Genomic DNA, 20,307 nt, shown 5'->3' on the forward strand with positions numbered 1-20,307 from the left:
TGTTTTATTTTATAATATTTATGTGTTATATCAGATTCGTTATTAGTATTTTTCCCAACAAAGAATGTTATAAATTCTTACATAAGAAATATTATTAACCTTTCAAAAATTACTTTAAATGGAAAAAATATAACATATGCTAGCGTAATAACAGCATTCTAGTTACAAATATAAAATCACCATTTGTAAGATATAAAGTTTTTAGCCATAAATTTGGGTTCCTGTCTTGTAAACAATCACTTTTTCGAAAATTAAATTTTAATCCAGAAAAATACAAATAAAGTATTGTCCAAGAAATATTCTTATCTCTTTTTAATACTTTGATGAAATCAAAAGAGAAGTCTACCATACCTTTTAAGAGGAAAAATGAAGCTAAAAGTTACAGAAAATTAAACTTTCTTGTAATCAATGAGAACCTCTACTTCTTTAGCAAAAAATCAGCCAAAGATCTTGCATCTTCTGAACAAGTTTTCTGAAAATATCATACAAATGTATTTTCCCAAACGATGCCGCTTACCATTCAAACTCAAATCAAAATAAAAAAATTTCACAGTTTGTTTAGAAATAAAATGATTGATTGGTTGATTTTAAAAAAACACTGTCATAAAATAAAATATATTAACATAAGTAAAAAAAAGGATAGAAATATTTAAAATACATATACAGAGAAGGTATTAGTAAATTTTAGTTCACAAAAGAGCGTGCTTCTTGTTTAATAAGTAGTCTTATGAAATAATTTTGACTAATTCTATGCTATTATACGCATGATATGAATTCAACTGAGATGAGAGACATCCCACCAGTTTACATTTTTGTTCGTAATTTCTGATGAAATATTTTTATAGCTTAATTCATTTTTTTTTATTTAATATGAATTTGCCTCTTAATTTATATTTATGATTTGTTTAATAACTTTTAATTCATTATCAATATTTAGCATTTATTCTTCTAATTCTTCGGAACAGGGATTTGCGGTTAGAGACTATTTCGTTTTGAAACATCTTTTTGAAGTAAACATCAACGATTATAGAGAACAAAATTTTTGTCTGGAGCACGAATGTTAAAAATTTTAAACATTCCTATTTAAAGACGATAATATATGACATTAAAATTCTTGAAATAAATTCAAGCCGCTATAACCCAGAGTGAACTTAATTTTTTCCATATATTCATGCGTTTTATATTAATACTTCCTTCACATACATGTTTAGTAATATGTGTAATTAATTATTATTTTGCCTTTTTATGTGCAAGGAAATAATATAATTATTACTTTTGTGTTCTCTTTCAAAAATAGTGGTTTTAAAGCATTTGAAACTAATCTCTACTTTTAATGAATGGATGATATTTGTAAATATAAAATGAATTGACATGCTCGTTTAATTTGTATGCTTTATTAATACTATATTTCACTTATTTGCTCATAGCTTTTCTTTTTTTTTACAATGAATATTCTAAAGTATTGAAGTTTGTTGAGCAATTGATTGGAAATGGAAATTTAATTAGTGCCAACTAATAAATTTTATAATAGAGCAAAAAGTTCTTGGCCTCATTGTTATTTGTGGTCTATTAACATATGCCAATAACTTATTTTAGGGACATAAATTTTTTGAATACTTACAGCATTTCACATGTTGGAATCTTGGTATATATTACATTTCAGCAAAGATAACTTTTTTCATACTTCTTGCCTTTTCCATTTCCATTCATCAGTTCATGATATCTTAAATCTTTTACAAAATATTTTAGTAATTTTGGTTTTTTTGTTAATGTATTTATTTTTTAATTTATCATGTTGTTGTTTCTGATGATACTTGTCAAAGACAAGCCCACTGTTTAAGTTAGCGAATTTAAGCCAAAATCTTTACATCTCTTGTTTTTCTGTAGTGCTTACTAAGAGTACGATTTAGCTACACATGCACTACAACCCTTTTTTTTACAGGACGGACTACATTTCATTCATTCAACCACAGATCGTAATTTAGACCTGAACCAGAGAACAATCACCTCTGATCCAGTACCCCCAGTGGTATTACTCTCGACATGGAAGCCACCACCACACACAGAGTCTTTGGCTGGCTGGTTCGAACTCGCAACCCAAGGCTAATTTATTATAATTGTCCTTATTTGTAATTGAGTGCATTAGATATATTTCTATGCATTGCCTGGAAACTTTCCTGATGCTCAAATGTCAAAAAATAGTATTAATTTTTTTTTTAAAGTTTAATGAGTCCTTAAACTGATTTTCTGAGGAAATCATACTCTAACAAAACAGCCCTTGATTGCCATCTGTATTGCATAAGTCCAACGAATGTTCTTACTAAAAGCAAAAAAAAAAAAAAAAAATCTTAGCATCATATATTTAGCCATGTCATTATCAAATAATGTTCCACAATAATATTAATTTGATCTTTTTCCAACATGATTTATCATAAATTAACAATGCCATTATTAGGAGAATAATGATTAAGGATCAAGGGGTATCTGGAAATAAGATATCTGTATATTTATACTAGTTTTGAAAGTCAAATATGATTTGATTAATAATATTTTGTTCTGGATACACTTTTTCTTTGATATTATATATATTTATATTCTCTAATATATATAATATCAAAGAATCATTTTTGATTCTTATTACTAGCTATTTATGTGCTTTATTCAAAGAAATTTTAACTTTTGTTAATCAATGTAACATTTATTGCTTTATTTGGAAGTATTTATAGTTTTTTAGATTGTTGTTTAACTCTCATAAATGTGAATATTTGTCTTAAATATTATATTAAAATTTTAGTTGTTGCTTTTGTGTGTTGATTTATAGCCTGTCTTGAATTGATTTAAAATTATTTTTATATCTATTGTGTCCCGCAAAAACATATATGCAAATATAGTTCTGATTGACAAGTATTTGAGCCATAGTTTATTATAATTAAATTTATCAACCAACTTGGTAGTGTTTGCATTATTCTTAAATTTTGGAACAAAACTTGAGTATATACAAGTTTTAGTGTAATGGCCATATCTTATTTCATTTGTAGAATTATTAAATTTCTCAAAAATGCCAATAAATATACCAAATTGTAAAGGTGCGACTTGAGTAAAATAATGATTCACTATGTAAGTTCACAAGTACTTATATTTTATTAAATTTTATAATTATTTAATTAGTAATAATATTTAAAATACTGTAGATTACTTCTAGACACAAAAAGCATTTTTTTTAAATACATTAAATCAGTAATTTTAATCTTTTTTTTTTTTTTTCTTTTTTTTTCTGAAAAGAATTTAAAAAAAATACTTGGAATTTGGTTTTTACAATACTATTTTATTTTTTTTATTTATTTATGTTTTGAAATAGTTACATTTTTTTAATGAAAATAATCACATATTAAATGAAATATTTTGTTGATATTTTTTACATGTATCTGTAAAGAAATTTTTGGCCAAAAATTTCAATTTATAATAGTTTATGTGATAAGTTTCATGTAAAATAGAAGTTTAAAAAAAATCTCTCTTTTTTCATCTAATGTTTTATATGTAATTATAGTAATAAACTTTAATATACAATTAATTTTTTAAAGGGTTCTTTTATATTTGTACATATTTTTTCAAAAGTTTCACATTTATAAATTAGAGGAGGGTAGATTTAAATGTTTGTTTTAGAAATTATAATATTGAGAGAAATGATTCCCTCTCGTAATTGCAGCTTAATTATTTTGTTCTTTGGGTTTTAGTATTAAAATAAATTATATTTGAGCTGAATATTTTGAAATGAATTCTGATTCTTTTGGATTATGTTTAATAATATGTTTATTTTTAATAGATAATGACAATATTGGAGGGATATATTCCATTCCAACTGAAGATGGTTTAAGAAGACATTTTTGCATATCTTGTTCCTATTCTACGTATGTCAAAAGCAACATCAATAGACATATGCGAACTCATACAGGAGAACGACCTTTTGTTTGCAAGATATGTGGAAAAAGATTTGCTCATAGTCATCATTTTAAGCGGCATTGTTCTACACACTTGTAACTACAGTCAGCAATTTAATCTTTTGTTTTACTATTTAGTTTAAATTTTAATAACTTCAATCCTTATGTAGAGTTATTTCCTTTATTTTGGATTTTTATTAGTATTATTTTTATTGTTCATACATAGTAAAAGGATTCTGCTTTTTAAGTTGCATATCTTATGTTTAATAAAATTGTGACCTGACAGAATGGTCTTTTACTTTTCTTAGGGCTTATATATCAAAACTCAATAAATTTATGGAAAAAATTTATACTATTGTATGCCGATGCCCCTCTTTTGGTTCCTGCTTGGTTTAGGTTAATTATATCTTCATCTCATATAGAAGTTACACAAATTTATATTTGGGAAAACTGTATAAATTTGATCTAATTATGATCAATAACTCCTGATCTATATATTCCTTTTCATGATTTTATACATGCTGCCAGGATGGCATTTGATTCAAATATTTTTTAATTGAGCTGGATATACTACAGATGCTGTGGAATTGGATCGCAACAAATCACATTCCAGTGCTGATGTTTATACTCTGCTTCAGGGTCCCCTTTTGTGGTTTATACGCTTTCTATTTCACTTTTATGACAACTTATTGCACATCGAACACTTAAATTTTGATTACTTTGTAAGATGATGCATTTGCTTTAAATGTATTCTGCTTTTTTTTCCCTTTTATCATCTTTTCCCTATCTTTTTGTGAAACTGCCTCTCAATGTCATAAAACTTGATTTCAAATCAAACGTTGTTTGAAAAAAACCAGAACATTGCCATTAAATTTTTTTTAAATGAATTCCATTTTGCCATATCAGAAGATGGCATTTCTTGTTTTATAATAATTAATGACATTGCTTTAGAGGTTCATTTCCTGTCTGTGTAATTTCCATTTAACTTATTATTTAATTTATTATGTTTTTTTTATCCAAGTCATGAAACTGTATTTGTTATAAATCACCTGAATTATGGTATTTATAAATATTGAAAAATTGCTATAAATAAAAAAGAAAAAAAAAAATATGTTCATCATCTCTATTTAAAACTTATGTATATAAATAATTTATTGGAAATTGTTTCATTAAAGAAAATAAAACCTTTTGACTTTCACATTTAAAAAATGTTTATATACTGTATATGTATATATATATATTATATAATAAGGATTTTTTTTATGTATTTGCTAGATACTTAAGTAATGTTAATATTTATTACATTAATTTTAAAATTTACATTATTTTATTATTTTTTATGACTAAATCCTTTTTGTTATGCAGCAATCACTTATTTTATAAATATAAAATTACATCTTTGTTATCTTGTATTTTCTCTGCTTTACTTAACCTATGCAATAAATATAGTAGTTAAAGCTGTTGTGTGGCCTTTAGATGTTTGGCCATGTGTGCACTGCATTTTGGCTGGTGATGAGTTGAAGCTTCAGTAACTTACAAACTGTTAAAGTAATTGCATAACCAAATGTTGAGATTTTTTTTCTTCGTTTTTTTTTTATAATGCCATGTTTTTTGGGTAATGAATGGAGAATAATAAACAACAATGCAATATTAAATTTTTGGTTAAACTCTCATGAAAATTATGAAATATTGAAGGCTCCTTATTGAGGTATGTACTAATAATCTCATTATCAATGAGATAAACATTTAAATGAGAGTTGTGAAATATTCATGAATGTTGCAAAGTTAGGACTACAATTAACTTCATTTGATGTTTTCTGATAACACACCACTATTGAGGCATTTTTTTAATGAACTGATTTTGAAAGAGTTGTAAATGCATATGATTCTGAATTAATATCTAAGCTTGAAGAAATTATGTGCAAAAATCTGGTATAAAACCTACATATTCAATAATGATTACCTTCATGTTGGTGGCCCTATTTCATTCATTACACAATATTTTCTTGTATATTCATTAGCTTTAGCCTTTGTAATTACTTTTTGTATCTGGAATATAAAATGTTGAAGTAGAAGTGGCATTAAGATGATGTGAAAACAATGAAATATGAATTGATTGAACATTGAAATATTTAATTTCTGAGGCATTCTGGAGATGCTTCAAAATGAGATGTATTACAAGAAGTTGTTGGAAATGAAAAAGGTGGTTCTACCCTAATTCTTTTTAATAAAGTTTTAATGTCATCAATTTATGTATTTACTTGATAGACTATGTACTGCTCTCTATTTCATATACATGTTTCAACCTTATCTTGCTTTCAGAGATGTTTCAAAAGTTTTCTTCTTCATTTATGTAAACTGCTATTCTTAATTATGTAGCGATATAAATATTTTAGAATAATTTAAATTCAGTTCAATGATTATTGTTCATTTTTTTGTTAATTGGAAATATTGATAATTTCAGCAGGCTGAATTTTCTTGTTTTTATTATTATTTTCTCCTCTGGTTATCCTTAATGGGTTTAGTTTCTTTTTCTTCCCCCTTTTTACCCCAAACAATGCGTCTTATGAACACCTTCTTTTAATAACTGAACAATTGAGTTTAAAAATTTTTACTTAAATGTTTTTGATTTGTTGTATTTTAACTTTTCCATTTTTGCAACTGTTTGATTTTTTTTTTTTCGTATATAGGAGAGAGTGTTGTATCTTTAACAATTTTCAACATTAATTTTTTATTGGCTTCCTATGTAAGTTCACAGTTTTGTTGTGAATGCTGATTTTAACACTCTTTAGTTTTGCATTTATTACACATTTTTAAAAACTAACATTTTCAACTGTAACATTCTTTAACTTTTTCTTTTAATTTTTAACATTCATAACTTTATATTTTGGAGGGGGGGGGGAAATGATACTATTTTTCAAATTTTTTCATCATCTCTTGTTAAATGCCTATAAGACTTAGTTCTTCTGAGCTTTCATCGGTAGTCTCTTATTTCACTATTGGTCTTTATTTAGTTGCTCCTATTCTTTATTGAGCTTTAAGAAAATACCTCACATTTCTATCATTTAAGAAAATGTTCTATGTATACTGACAAGTTTGAATCAAAATCTATTTTGACAAACCTATAAAGACTGAATTATGCTTTTGATATAGATTTATCATTGGTTTATCTAGATGAATGCAGAGACTTATCATTATTAAAAGTATTCTTATTGAAGGGAACAAAACCTATAATAGTGGAATTTTCCATGCATTATTTTGAATCGGATTTAGTAACCCAATTAAGCCATATTATATATCAAATTAAAAATAGAAGTACAGAACTTGAAAATATTTTCTCTATTATTATTATTTTTTTCTTTCAAAAATTCACTTTTAATCCTCAAAGAAATGAAAAGATAAATTTATTTAGAGTTTTCAAAGCATGTTTACATTCTTACCATTAAAAAGGTTTTTTTTTTAGAATAGAATCGAAATCTTTTGCCATAGACTCTAAGACAAAGGATCCAATAAAGATGGCATGCACAAATTACCATCTTCCTTACAATCTGAGAAAATGATCTTGGAGGAAGTATCCATCCACTAAATGAGAAGCATTGCATTTTTGACATGGTCAAAAGAACAACATATATAACATGACATATTTTTACATTTGAACCTCTATAACTCATTTTTGTTGAAGAAAAGAAAAGTCAGTATGTACAAATTAAAATTATTAGCCTATCTATAGTATGCATACACTAATATTTCTTAATTCTATAAAAAAAAAATGCCATGAAATAATAAAATGTTATGTTTGTAATATTTACTTTTTATCTATGAAATCAGATAAATATATTTATTCATCTGAGTATCCATTTCCTTAAAATAGCTACCAATTAACTAATCAGTGTTTAATTTATGTACTAAACATAGATTAACCACTAATTTTCTTTTTCTTTCTTTTTTTTTTTTTCTCATCTGTTTTTGGCATTCACAGAAGTGGTCAAAAGTACAACACTCCCTTATATTATACCAGAAAAAAAATAAGTAATGAAATTCCTTAAAAATTAACCATAATGATAAGTTAATATTTTTTTCTCTGAAATAAAATAATTATTGTGTTAAGATATGGAAATAATGCATTGCAGTTATAGTATTAAAATTATTATTTGCAAGAACTGCCAAACAGAATGTAATATAGTCGTTTTACTGAAGTGATAATATTCCAATATATTTTAAATAAGAAATTTAATTATTTAACATTTTTCAATAATTCAGTGTAAATATGCTTTGTAGACTTAATAATTATAAAATAATGTATATGTTACTGATTTAATTATTTGTAATCTTGACTAATAAATTTTTTAATCAACCTGTCTGTTGCTCTCCTAAGCTCATTAGTCCTGTGCAATCAGAAATTTAATGTTGGTTATGAAATAATTAAAGGATTTATTATGATATTTAATAACTGATCAATGTTTTTATCTCTTAAAGTTGGTGTTTAAAATGTAAAATGTATTTACAAAATGTTTCATAGCAGAAAATAGCAAAATATTTAAGCAGGATCATTTTGAGAAATTTTGGCATCTTGAGCTAGAATAATTTTATGTTCAATCAGAACCATAATGGAAAATTAGAACACTTATCCCCAATGAAAATACATATTTGATAAATAATTGAATAGCAGGAATAAATAAAATATAATTGTCCTTGTTTTCTGATTAATGTTTTGTAATCTTGCAAATTTGTGTTTTTCTAAAATAAGACTGCTAGTTAACTATGTGTTATCATTGGCATGATTAATTTTACTGTCTAGATTATAAATACACATGCATTAACTCTGTATGAATATTTATGAATCGGTATCCATATTTATATAATAGTTGAAAAAAATGACATTTTTTATCAAATTTATAATTAAATGTATTTTTGTGTAAATTCAAAATATGTTTATAGGCTCTTTTGAATCAATAGCAATATGGGCTATAGCTCTGTGGATAAGATAAACTTGTATCAAAGGTCTTATAAGAAGCATTATATGTGCATATGTAAATGTGTTTTGCACATTATGTAATGTTTCAATTGGAACATTTTTAATTTCGTGATATATTATATATTTCTAAATTTTCTAAAGACATCTTATACTGTTAATGAAAAGGGGTTGTGAGTGTGTGCATTTCTTTAGCTTGTACAATAATATAAAGAGATTCTCATGTTAACCACTTTTTACATTTTATTACTTTTCAATACGCTATTAAAACTGATATTTTTTGCAATGCTGAATATATTGAATTGTCATTGGTTTAATATTTTTATTTGTAGTTTTTATAGTTAATTAAAAGCTTATTATTTCTTTAAATATATTTTACATTTCTTTTTTTTATTTAAGGAGAATTAATGATAAGTTTTATTTAAAAGAGATTCCCTTTATAGATAATACATCAAGGCAAGGAGCAGTTAATGATGGCCAAGAAAATTTTGTTTTTTATTGCTCATTATGTGCCTTTTCATCCAAGACAAGGGACGAAGTTATGCAACATATGTGTTTGCATGACAAGAAGAAACGATACATTTGCTCAAAATGCAATGAAAAATTTATTAACAAATCTATGTTAGAAAAGCATTTGCTCAGCCATGCTGACACAGATTATTTTTGTGAAATGTGTAATAAGAAATTTGCTGAAGAATTGTTGTTTAAAAATCATATGGAATTTCATAAAGTTTCTGTTGGATTACAAGCATTTGTCTGCAATTTGTGTAAAGCAAAATTTTCCAATAATTCTGAATTGAAGGATCATTTAAGGATACATTCTGAAAAAGTAGAATTTGTTTGTAATGTTTGCAATATAAATTGTGATTCTTTATATACATTAGAAATTCATTCAAAACTTTTCAATCATCCTGTTGGATTTCATGTTTGTAACCATTGTGGGAAGAGTTTCAGTGATTTGCCTTCATTTTTAAATCATAAAAAAAGTCATGAATTTTTTTGCAACTTTTGCCATAGAGAGTTTTCTGAAGAAAAGTTTCTTATAACTCACATAAAAGTTCATGAGAAAGAAAATGTTTGTGATATTTGCAAATTACGACTTCCAAGTAGTAAGGATCTGGAAATTCATTTGAAAAACCACCCACCAAGTTTTGAATGTCCCATTTGTAAAGTCAAATATCGTCATGTTACTAGCTTGGACAGACATATGCTTCGTAAACATAAATAATTTCTTCACGAACCAAAATCTTTATTTCAAGATAGGGCATACAATTGAATGCACTTGTATACAGGATAACCTTTATCAGAGCATTTTAATTCATTTAAAAATATATATGTGGTATGATATAATGAATTGCTTTTCGTAAAATTATTGGCTAATGTTTTCAAGATTATGGTAATTATATATATATATAATTTTAATCAATTTTGTTTTACTTTATGAAATATAATTTTTAGAATTTGAATTAATTAGTTGCATAATGAAAAATAAATTATGCTTGAATTTAATTTAGCTACCTGATTGTTTGAGAAAGATCCCTTCTGCCCACCCCTCTTCCCCGTTTTTTTAAAGTTTTTTTCTCCCTATCCTATTTTGAAACCTTTATTATTTTAAATGGTGTTCTCAAATGTGCTATGATGTTATACTTTGAAATTAAAACTTGTTTCATTGCCTCTGCATTCTGTGAAAAATGTTAGAAAATGATATTTGTATTGGTTTGTTCTGGTATTGATTTTGTAAGTATTGTAATTTTTAATATAGCATACAAAATTAAATTTAAGAAATTGTGTATAAATGCTTCATAGTATAATTTGTACAGTGAAGTATATTTGATGTGTTTTTAATTAATTTTACTTAGTGCTCATTAAATGTTTTTATGTATGTAGTATTTTTCTTTTTTCACTAAATGTTGTAAAAAGCCTTGTTATAAAAGTATGCAAATAAAATTTAGTATGAACCATAACATAATGATACTTTCAAATCAGGAATGTATTTAAATAATATAATTTATGAAAATGTATTTCAGTGATATAAAAAAAATGAAGTTCACACCCTATGAGTTATTTAATTAATAAATTATTAAACTTTATTATTTTATTTAAAATTGAAGTAATTTTGACCATATCATAGTATGAATATTTGTATTGCGAGATTTAAAATTCTGATTTTTTAAAAAATTATGATTGGAAAGATAATTTCTTAAATTTGTGGGTGACATAAATATTTTTATTATTATTTAGAAAATTCATTAAAATTGCACTCAATATATAATAACAATTTTATATATCAATATATAAAATAATTTAACTCAAATTTCATTAAAATTGCACAAAATATTTTTCATGTGCATATTATGATACTGTTTAATATGGTAAGTTAAGTACCATCAGATAAACAAGATTTTCTACTTAATTATTTATTGAGAGAAAATTAAAATTATAATATCCTTAGTGGGGTTCATAAATTTGTAATACTTTGCAAACTACATATAGTGTATTTTTTTTCTTATAATTCTTGAAATCTATCAAAGTATAATTTTTTATATAAAAATATTTAATAAAATTTTAATGGAAAAATTTATATAGAAGTAAGATAATAAAAATACAAAAGTTAAGTATTTTATTGAAAAAATATATTATTCATATTTTTAATTTTTGTTTTTTCCTTAAATTGTGGGAATGTAAAAATATCAAAAAATTCAATCTTTTAACCAATTTTTGTTTTGATACAGTAGATAAGCTGAAATAAACTGTTCTGTTTTGTCTTATTTCACGCATTTTTATAAGTTTTTAGTTATAACATTTTGATTCAGATACTTTTCTAAAGAATTAGATAAGGTTTATGTGTATTTAGCTTATATAGTTTAGTTTAGTAATGGCCAAACAGGCACAGTTGGCCCATAATAATATTATGATCAGGAGGGTAGTATCTGTAGAAATGCGAACACAATGTCATTTATGTACTAGTATAAAAGAATTTTTATAGTTATATATTTTGAATCTTTTCTGTATTTTGTAATTGTATTTGTGTGCTGCCTCCTTTTTTTTAATTGATTGGTTGAAAAGCTAAGTTTTTTTTAAAGATCAGATCCTTGTTTTAGCTAATTTTACAAAAATTTAGATTTTTTTTTTTTTTTTTGCCATGTTTTTGTATATTTTAGCTTTCTATATATGAGTAGAAATTATCAAGTTTAAATGTTTTGTTGCTTGTAGATATAAAATTTTGTGCATAAATAAAAGTACACCATATGGATAATGCTGTTTATATCTATGTCAATTGGATTAGGAGCTATTATGTATAATGTTGAATTAACAACTGTTTCTGTATCTATTTTTTTTTTTTTAATTTTAAATGTACAAAAAAAATTTCTTTAAGCAAAATTCCAAATTTATTGACATAGTTTTTACATTTAAATTTATGTTGGTAATCTTTTTGTATGTTGAATTTTTGATGTTTATCTGAATTTTGTATTGGGATACTTCATATATTTAATAATACTGCTACTGTGTGTATATCTGATGATTTTTACGTTATAGTTATTTGTTTATTTTTTATTATTATTGATTTACTGTAAAAACTGAATTTCTCAGAAAATTGTTAAGGATATTTATATTTACTTGATTTAAAAAAATGTATAATTATCACTCAATATATTTGCTGTCCATATTTGTTTATTTTTACGACCCTCCTCAATAAATTGTCAAAAATGCAAACTGTTGCCAACTTTTAATGCAGTGTCGCTAAGGCAAACATAATTGGCAGAATCGTATATAGAATGTATTTTGATGTGAACTGAAAACGCCAATTAAATACATTTTCTTGTCAAATTGTCTAAAAATCAATAAGTTGCTCAGGAATGCAATCATCTTGCATCTTATTTATAAAGGAGCTTAATGATCTTGGCATAATTTTGAAGTTGCCAAGTAGATATGGGGGCCATAAAAATAAATATCTTTTTTCCTATTAAATAATAGTCTAGGAGTATATTGAGAATATTTTTTAGTCCTTTGCCTCATACATTGTTTAACTATTATATATTAATATTTTAAATACTTATTCCTTGGGAATATATGAATAATTAATTTTTTAAACTAAATCATCTAGCAATATAGTAACATATTAGGTACATATTATCTTTAGATATCTTTTATTAGTACCTCTCTAGAGTTAGAAATCGTAAATGAATTTCATTTTATTGTATTATGTTTTTATTAATTGAACATCTTCATTGGATTATTAGACACAAGTTTCTTGCATTAGCAATATTTCATCTAGTGTATTATTTGCCTATTTGGTTTGCATCTTCTTGATGCTTTTCAATAATAATTGTGTAATACCACAAATTTTTTTGTAAGGTGTTATTCAGCATGCAACATCATATTGTTCTCCCCATGTGGCTTCTTTACCACCAATGAAGTGGGTAATCCACACCTTACAGAAGAAGCCAGGTGCATCAAGAAAGAATCGTAGAAGATGTAGGGAGTGTTACCGCCAAATGAAAGAAGCTTTAGGGAGGGGCAAAGCAGGTATTACAGCAAAGCAGGTGACCACATTTTGCTCAGAGTGCCCTGGACAGCCACCACTGTGCTTACCTTGTTTCAATAGCCTACATCAGAAATTGGTGAGTTCTTGCTTTTCTGTTTCATTTTATTCATCCTATTCTTGAATATGAATATAGTTAAGTATAATTATTATCTGATTTCAAACATATATATAATTAAAAAATCAGGTGTTAAAAAATACTTATAAATATATAGTATAAAGCAATTTAAGTGTCTAACAGAAATCATTAAAAACTATGCAATCTGGAAATAAATTTATTTGAAGCTTCGTATATTTATATTAATTGATGTTCAGCATTGTAAGAATTTCTGAGATGTTTTAGTTATATCCAGTTCATTGCCATGGAGAAAAATGCATTGCATGTTCTCATAGGTAAGACACTCAATGCAGAAAGATGTAGTTAACGTTGTCTTTATTATCTTAGAAGAGAGCTAGCTCCCCTCAATTTGAAAATGGATTGGAGAAATGCTTCAATAATAGTTTTAAAAAATTCTTGTGTTAATTCTAGTTTAAATGAATGAAATACTTTGTTTTTTTGTTTAAAAGAATAACTGAAATTTTGCTCACTTAAATGTTGTAAATCTTCCTGAATTTTAGAGATATTTCGTTATAATTTTTATGTCAATTGCTTTATAAATGGCTTTGAAGTTATGAAATGAAAACTACACTATATTTTGCTTAGACACAGTTAAAATTTATTAAAAATAATCATATTTCCTGTAATATTTATAGAATTCATTTAGATATTAATATAATGGATTAATAATACTTAATCACATATTCTGCAAAATTTGATTGAAAATTTTGAATTTTCTGATTTGCAAAAAAAAAAAAAATTTGAATTGAAAAAGCAACAACTTAATAGTTTCTTGAATGTGCTTGCTATGTTTATGAAAACACATGAAAGTACTGTACTGTTCAAAGCAAATAAAAGTTCTGTTGAAAATTCTAAATCGTATTTGCTCTCTGTGAAATGAAAACGAGCTGAAATCCTACAATTTCATCAATATTTTATCAGTTACCTAAATGCTTACAAGACCTAGTTATATAAAATTATTCATTTATATAATTTGGTCTTGTATTCATTTATATAATTTGGTCTTGTATTCATTTTTATATTGTCTAATATAAAATTATTCATTTTATAAAAGACCAATTCTAATATAAAATGAAATGCCTTTTCCAAGTATTTAGCAATGCTAATTTAATTCATAAAATTATCATTAATATTTATTTATCACTGTCATGAAAAATTATGAAAAAGCTTATTTTTTTATAATTTATTTTCTAGGAATTATAGGAATTGATTATCAAAGTGGCATCAGTGGTGGTTTTTATTGCTCCTGTTCAGAACATTTTGGATTGAGAAATATACTTGTATTTGCAATATCCAAATAAATGTGATGAATATTGTTTGTCATATCAAAATATTTGTCCATCTAAGATACATTCCAGATTTTTTTTTTTTAAATATTGTGTTGAAAGAAGATTGTTGTAGTATAATTCTGAAGAAGATACTTGCTTTGTTTGTGATAGAATTTCTGACAACAAACTTTAAAAGCACTCAGTGATTGATAAACAGTGGTATTATTTATCTATGAAAGCAATGCATAGCAAATGTTTTGAAATAATTCACAATAATTTTAATATAAATGTTGAAGATCATATAATCAAATTATGTATATAATGCTGCTTAAATATTTGCATATCTAGAATTTTCTGCAATCCCATCTTATTATTTTAAGTTAATAAGTTGTTTATAGTTATATGAAGCTTGAATGCTTCATTATATATTTGTTGTTTTCACTAAATTGTGAAGATGTATTTTACAGTTGCTATTTTTATTGAGAAAAAAAATCTGCTGCTCACAAAACATTTAGAATTTATGTTTTTAGTTTCAATCATAATTTTGTGATTTAAAAAAAAAAAAAAAAAAAAAAAAACCTTTCTTATGTGGTTTTTTTTTTTTTTTTTTTTTTTACTGATGTTTCTTCTATGTGGTAGAAAAATGTTTTCTTTTCTTCGGACTGGTAATAAAATTTAATAATTTACAAAAGTAATTGATTTGCAGATATTTAAATTATAATATGTGCTACAAATTATTAAAAGATAACAGCTTTTATCGTTGTATATTGTATGCTGTTAGCATTCATTTAACTCATCAATTCATTATGTTAAAATATTTCCTTATACCATTTGCTTCTGTTTTTTATTTTATTTATTCATTTTTTGTAATTAGAATTTGGCATTTGTCATCAGCTAAAGGATACAGTCATTATAAAAAAATATTGTTACATTAATTAGAGAAGTGAAATTAGACGCTAAATTCTACCTCTCTCCCTTTTTCTTCTTTGTTTATAGCTATTTATAAAAGTAAAAATGTATTCTATATCAAGTTTTGCTTACAATAATCAGAATTAAAACATGTATTAAGTTGCTTTGTTAGTCTTTTTCCTTACTTTTTATTAATGTGATTATTGGATTGTTTGAATTGGAGATTTATTTCCTTTTTTAGATCAATAATAGATTTGTAATCTAACTAAATAGATTAAATAAACACGACATGTGTATTTATTGTTTATTATCAGTGTCAGCTTATGCATTATAACTATTCAAGCTTTCATGGTGTGTAGCGAACAATTCTAATCTGAAATTCTTTTCAAAACATTAAAGATATATTATGTAAAATATATTCTATTATTTTGTTAACTTTTAAATGTATTTTTATTAAATGTAACTTTTAAATTGCCCTATAATTGTTTCATAAAAAATTGTTTTGCTTATATCGCAATGTGATTTAATTCTTTGGCATGAAAATTCCAAATATTTTACATGACCAGTGTACACCCATCTTCTATATATTGCATGCATTACATACTTTGATGAAATGATTATTCCCTTCTCTACTCTTTCTTTATTTCATAGGTTCTTGTTCTATTTTGCTATCTGTGTTTTTATTAAATTTCATTTTTAAGATTAGATTTTAATAATTTTAAGTATATTCCTGTTATAAGTGAACATTCTTCCAGACACAATAAGTAATTTTTTAAAAAAATCTTTGCTTAATTAACAGTTTTCATTTTCTATTGCCAATTAATTCTGTACAATTATAGTTTTGTTATTGCTTCTATTATGTAAATTTTAAGTATTCAACAGTTTGACTAGTATTTTGCAAGTAAAACATAAAATGATGTGATTTTTCTCAAATATTTAAAACTTACATTTTTTACAAATATGTAAATAACAACTTTATATACTTTTATTTTATTTCATATTTAGGTTCCTGGATTGTTCATCAAATAGCAGTACCTGAATCTGGAAGCATGTATAAAATGTTTTTTCAACATTTCTTCATATTTGAATATTTTAAAAGCTTAGTTTGAAAAGCATTTTCGAATTCAGTCTGTTGAATGTTCTTATGCATGTGTCTACCTGGAACACTTCATCACTTGTGAAAATATTAATGTAGTTTGTGGTATCAATTTTATTATGTTCCAAGACATGCTTGTCCCTTTTGTCCAAAATGAATTAATGTTATTATTTAACTGAATACACATTCTTCATTTCTGAAGAACTTCTAAGCAGCAGAAAATATTATACATGGGAATTCTTTGATGGAGAAACTAAGTTTTACTTGCTGAAATAAAGTGTTTAAACTTGTTCACAAAATAACAACTTTAATAAATCCTTAATGGAAAGTTATAGCATTAATTTTTCGCAATATAATATAAAAATTTGTAGTCCTTGTTTATTTTAAAATTTAATTATCTATCAAAACAGATATATTATTTGTTTTTAAAAAACATTGTATGTAGTGGAAAATTTTTTGATGGGAATTTATTTTGGAAGTGATATCTGTATTCAGTATTTAGGCATTATGTAAGTGAGTTTTTAAATAAATTTTGTAAAGAAGTAAATCACCACTTTTTGTTTGTGTAAGTCTTTTGATTTAAATTTGAATGTGATGGTAAATTAAATAATCGATCAAAATGGGAAAAAATTTTAAAATATCCTGCAGAAGAGGCAAAATATTACATCATTTCATGAACTGTTAAATATTTATGATTTCTTAAAAATCTATAATATGAATCTCATTTACTTTTTATAACATCTATATATTATTCATGCTTAATTTGCATCATCAAAAAGATTTGCAAGACACACACACACACAAAAATCTTATATATATATATATATATATATATATATATATATACTTATAATAAAGCTCAATGTGTGTGTGTGTGTTGGCGCTCTACAGGCCAGGTCATTTGACATACAGCTATCAAAATTGGTACATGTATACCTTAGAGGTCGGGAATGTGCACCTGGGGTCCCTTTTTTTGAAATTTTAATTAGAATTTTAATTATTAATTAAAAATTAACTTTCCAGCCAAAAAAATCTTCCATTTTCCCCATCGCCAAATGAATAAGGCTTCAGTTTCTTTTTTCTCCCAACAGTAATGAGGCTAGGGTTAATATTTTTCGGCGCATTATTTCAAACGATTCTGTTTATTTTCTGAATGTTTTATGCATTTAAAATTAAACATTGTTAATTAATCCATGTTTCAGATTCATTCTGAAGTACTTTTGAATTAAAATAACACAGAATAAAGGAAATTAAAAATGTATAATCTGCCTAGCGTTACCCCAACTGGCGTAGAAAAATTCACGCATTTGCGTTACCTAACTGGCGAAGAAAATTCACGCATGCGCATTGTTTTGATTGTTGTCATGACAACCACTTTCAACGGATGATTTAAATTATTTTTAGGTTAGTTGCATGCTTTTGTAAGTAAATTGTATTTATGTTAGTTATATATTTTTTGTATATGCTTATAGTTTTAAGTACATCGTTTTTTAAGTAGTTTTTTTAACCTGTTTTCAATGATTTAAATTATTTTTAGGTTAGTTGTGTACTTTAGTAATTAAATTGTATTTATGTTATATATTTTTTTGTATATGCTTATAGTTTTAAGTACATCGTTTTTTAAGTAGTTTTTTTAAACCTGTTTTAGACCGATTATTTTAAACGATTCATTTTATTTTCTTAGTGTTTAATGCATTTAAAATGAAACATTGTTCATTAATCGATCTGTTCATGATGAATCTGAGAAAATTTTGTTAACAAATTCTTGAGATATTACATAAATTAAGAAAGATATTCTTTAGTGCCCATAAAGTTTAAACGCTCAGTGACTGTTTTCAATAATCATATTACAAAAAAAAAAAAAAAAAAAAAAAAAAACTTTGTTTCAGTAAAAAAATATTATTATATTAATTGCAGATTAATCCTTTCCACTTTAATTTAAAGCATAAATTCTACGAGGGGTAACAGAAAATTAGAGAGATACATATCACGTTATGACTGAAGGCCTTTATAATATTATGAGTGAATTATATGACTATCAAAATTTGAAGTTTTAAAATATTTTGCTGAAGAATCTTTTAAAGTTGGAATTGCATAAAATATTTAATTATTAAAATTTTAACGAACATTAAGATTGGCGAACCGGCTGGTCGCCAAAGGCGGCTAGTATATATATATTTTAACTTCTACTATGTTTGTTTATTTGTAGTCAATATTATTTTTTAAAAGGTAAAATAATTATAAATTAAAGAAAATTTGAGTATGCATTCATTAGCCGGTGCCTTCTTTCTATACATATATTCAAGCATTTGAAAATGTAATAATTGTATAATGTTTGTAAACAGCTTGAATAATGAAAACTTCATTCTGATTCATTGTAATTAAAATTATGAGAATAAATAATCAATAGTGCTTGAATTATAAATTTCTGAAAATATATATTTTTTTTTCATATAATGAATATTTTTTGACATTCACCGTTAAAAAAACTCTTAAAGAATGTGATTTTTAAAAGTTAAAAAAAAATTATTACTGAATTATAATCAAAATTGTGTTATTGAATATAAATCAATTATATATATATATATATTTCTGAAATTTTTCTTGTTGAATTATAATTAAAGGATGATAATTCAGTCTATGAATTTTGAGTCAGATGTTTGTTGGAACATTTTATTTTTCAATATCTAAGTGTTAGGCTTTTAAATTTTCTTTAAAATAATTTTTAATTCATTTCTTTTGTTTTATGATATAATTTATTAAGTGATATAATTTATCAATGCATTAAAAGGAAACATAAAAAATGTGAGTTGCTATGCATTGTCATCTTTTTATAAATATTCACTTTCAATTTTATGTGTTTAGTTCATAATATGTTGACTGCATCCCCCCCCCCTTAGTAACAGCTAAAGCATTGTATTTTAAATCTATTCTAATATTTTATGTATTCATTGTTTTGTACATATCTATTAACAATAAAAATTCACAATATACTTCTGGCTTTTTTTTTAAAGTACTATTTTATTTTCATAGTGGCTTTAGTATGAATTGATAAATACACTTAAAATGTATCTATCTGTATATCTTATTATAGATACATGTTTCACTGTTTTTCATTGAATGAAGATAAAATGTTTTTTTATATTAGACTTTTTGATTTTGTTTTTATCATTTAATTATGAACAGAATTCTTCCTAGCTTTTATTAATTTTGTTTTTATTCTTTAGCAGGATCACCCTCCTACATCTCCGAAGACAGTGGTGTTGAACAAGAAGGCTCAATTTTCTGCTGCTCTATATGCTCTTTTTCTTCTGAAGCACTTGATGAAGTTTGCACCCACATGAATCTGCACCCAGATCAATTTCAATATGTTTGTACTATTTGCAGTGAATCCTTTAGTGATGAATCATCATTAAAGATTCATTCTTGCAGTAGTTCTTTTGGAAGGGCTTTCTCTTGCCAA

General features: G+C 25.0%; 1 protein-coding gene across 13 annotated transcripts; it reads left to right on the forward strand.

Annotated features, from left to right (window-relative positions):
- Positions 1-751: 751 nt before the first annotated feature.
- Positions 752-20,200, forward strand: LOC129971393 (gastrula zinc finger protein XlCGF7.1-like). Of its 13 annotated transcripts, none has more exons than XR_008784798.1 (5): positions 758-814; positions 1,943-2,102; positions 3,824-4,034; positions 13,267-13,532; positions 14,766-15,311. XR_008784798.1 is itself a non-coding variant. In XM_056085124.1 (5 exons), exons 1-4 carry the CDS (start codon positions 897-899, stop codon positions 16,785-16,787), a joined length of 519 nt encoding a protein of 172 aa, XP_055941099.1. In that variant the 5' UTR covers positions 825-896; the 3' UTR covers positions 16,788-16,799; positions 20,072-20,200. The 13 variants fall into 13 exon arrangements, 10 of the variants coding, with proteins under 10 accessions (XP_055941097.1, XP_055941099.1, XP_055941100.1 ...); XR_008784797.1 differs by lacking the exon at positions 758-814 and adding an exon at positions 825-974 and having other exon boundaries at positions 14,766-15,312; XR_008784796.1 differs by lacking the exon at positions 758-814 and adding an exon at positions 825-1,010.
- The last annotated feature ends 107 nt before the right edge of the window (positions 20,201-20,307 follow it).

The sequence above is a fragment of the Argiope bruennichi genome, chromosome 6 (assembly GCF_947563725.1).
Source record: "Argiope bruennichi chromosome 6, qqArgBrue1.1, whole genome shotgun sequence".
Classification (NCBI taxonomy): Eukaryota; Metazoa; Arthropoda; class Arachnida; order Araneae; family Araneidae; genus Argiope; species Argiope bruennichi.

Bases quoted from the DNA above. Each gene is read 5' to 3' on its own strand.
- LOC129971393 (XM_056085122.1), top strand. From the start codon at position 3,911: ATGTCAAAAGCAACATCAATAGACATATGCGAACTCATACAGGAGAAC. The intron at 4,044-9,353 runs GTCAGCAATTTA...TTCCCTTTATAG, and splicing joins TCTACACACTTGTAACTACA to ATAATACATCAAGGCAAGGA.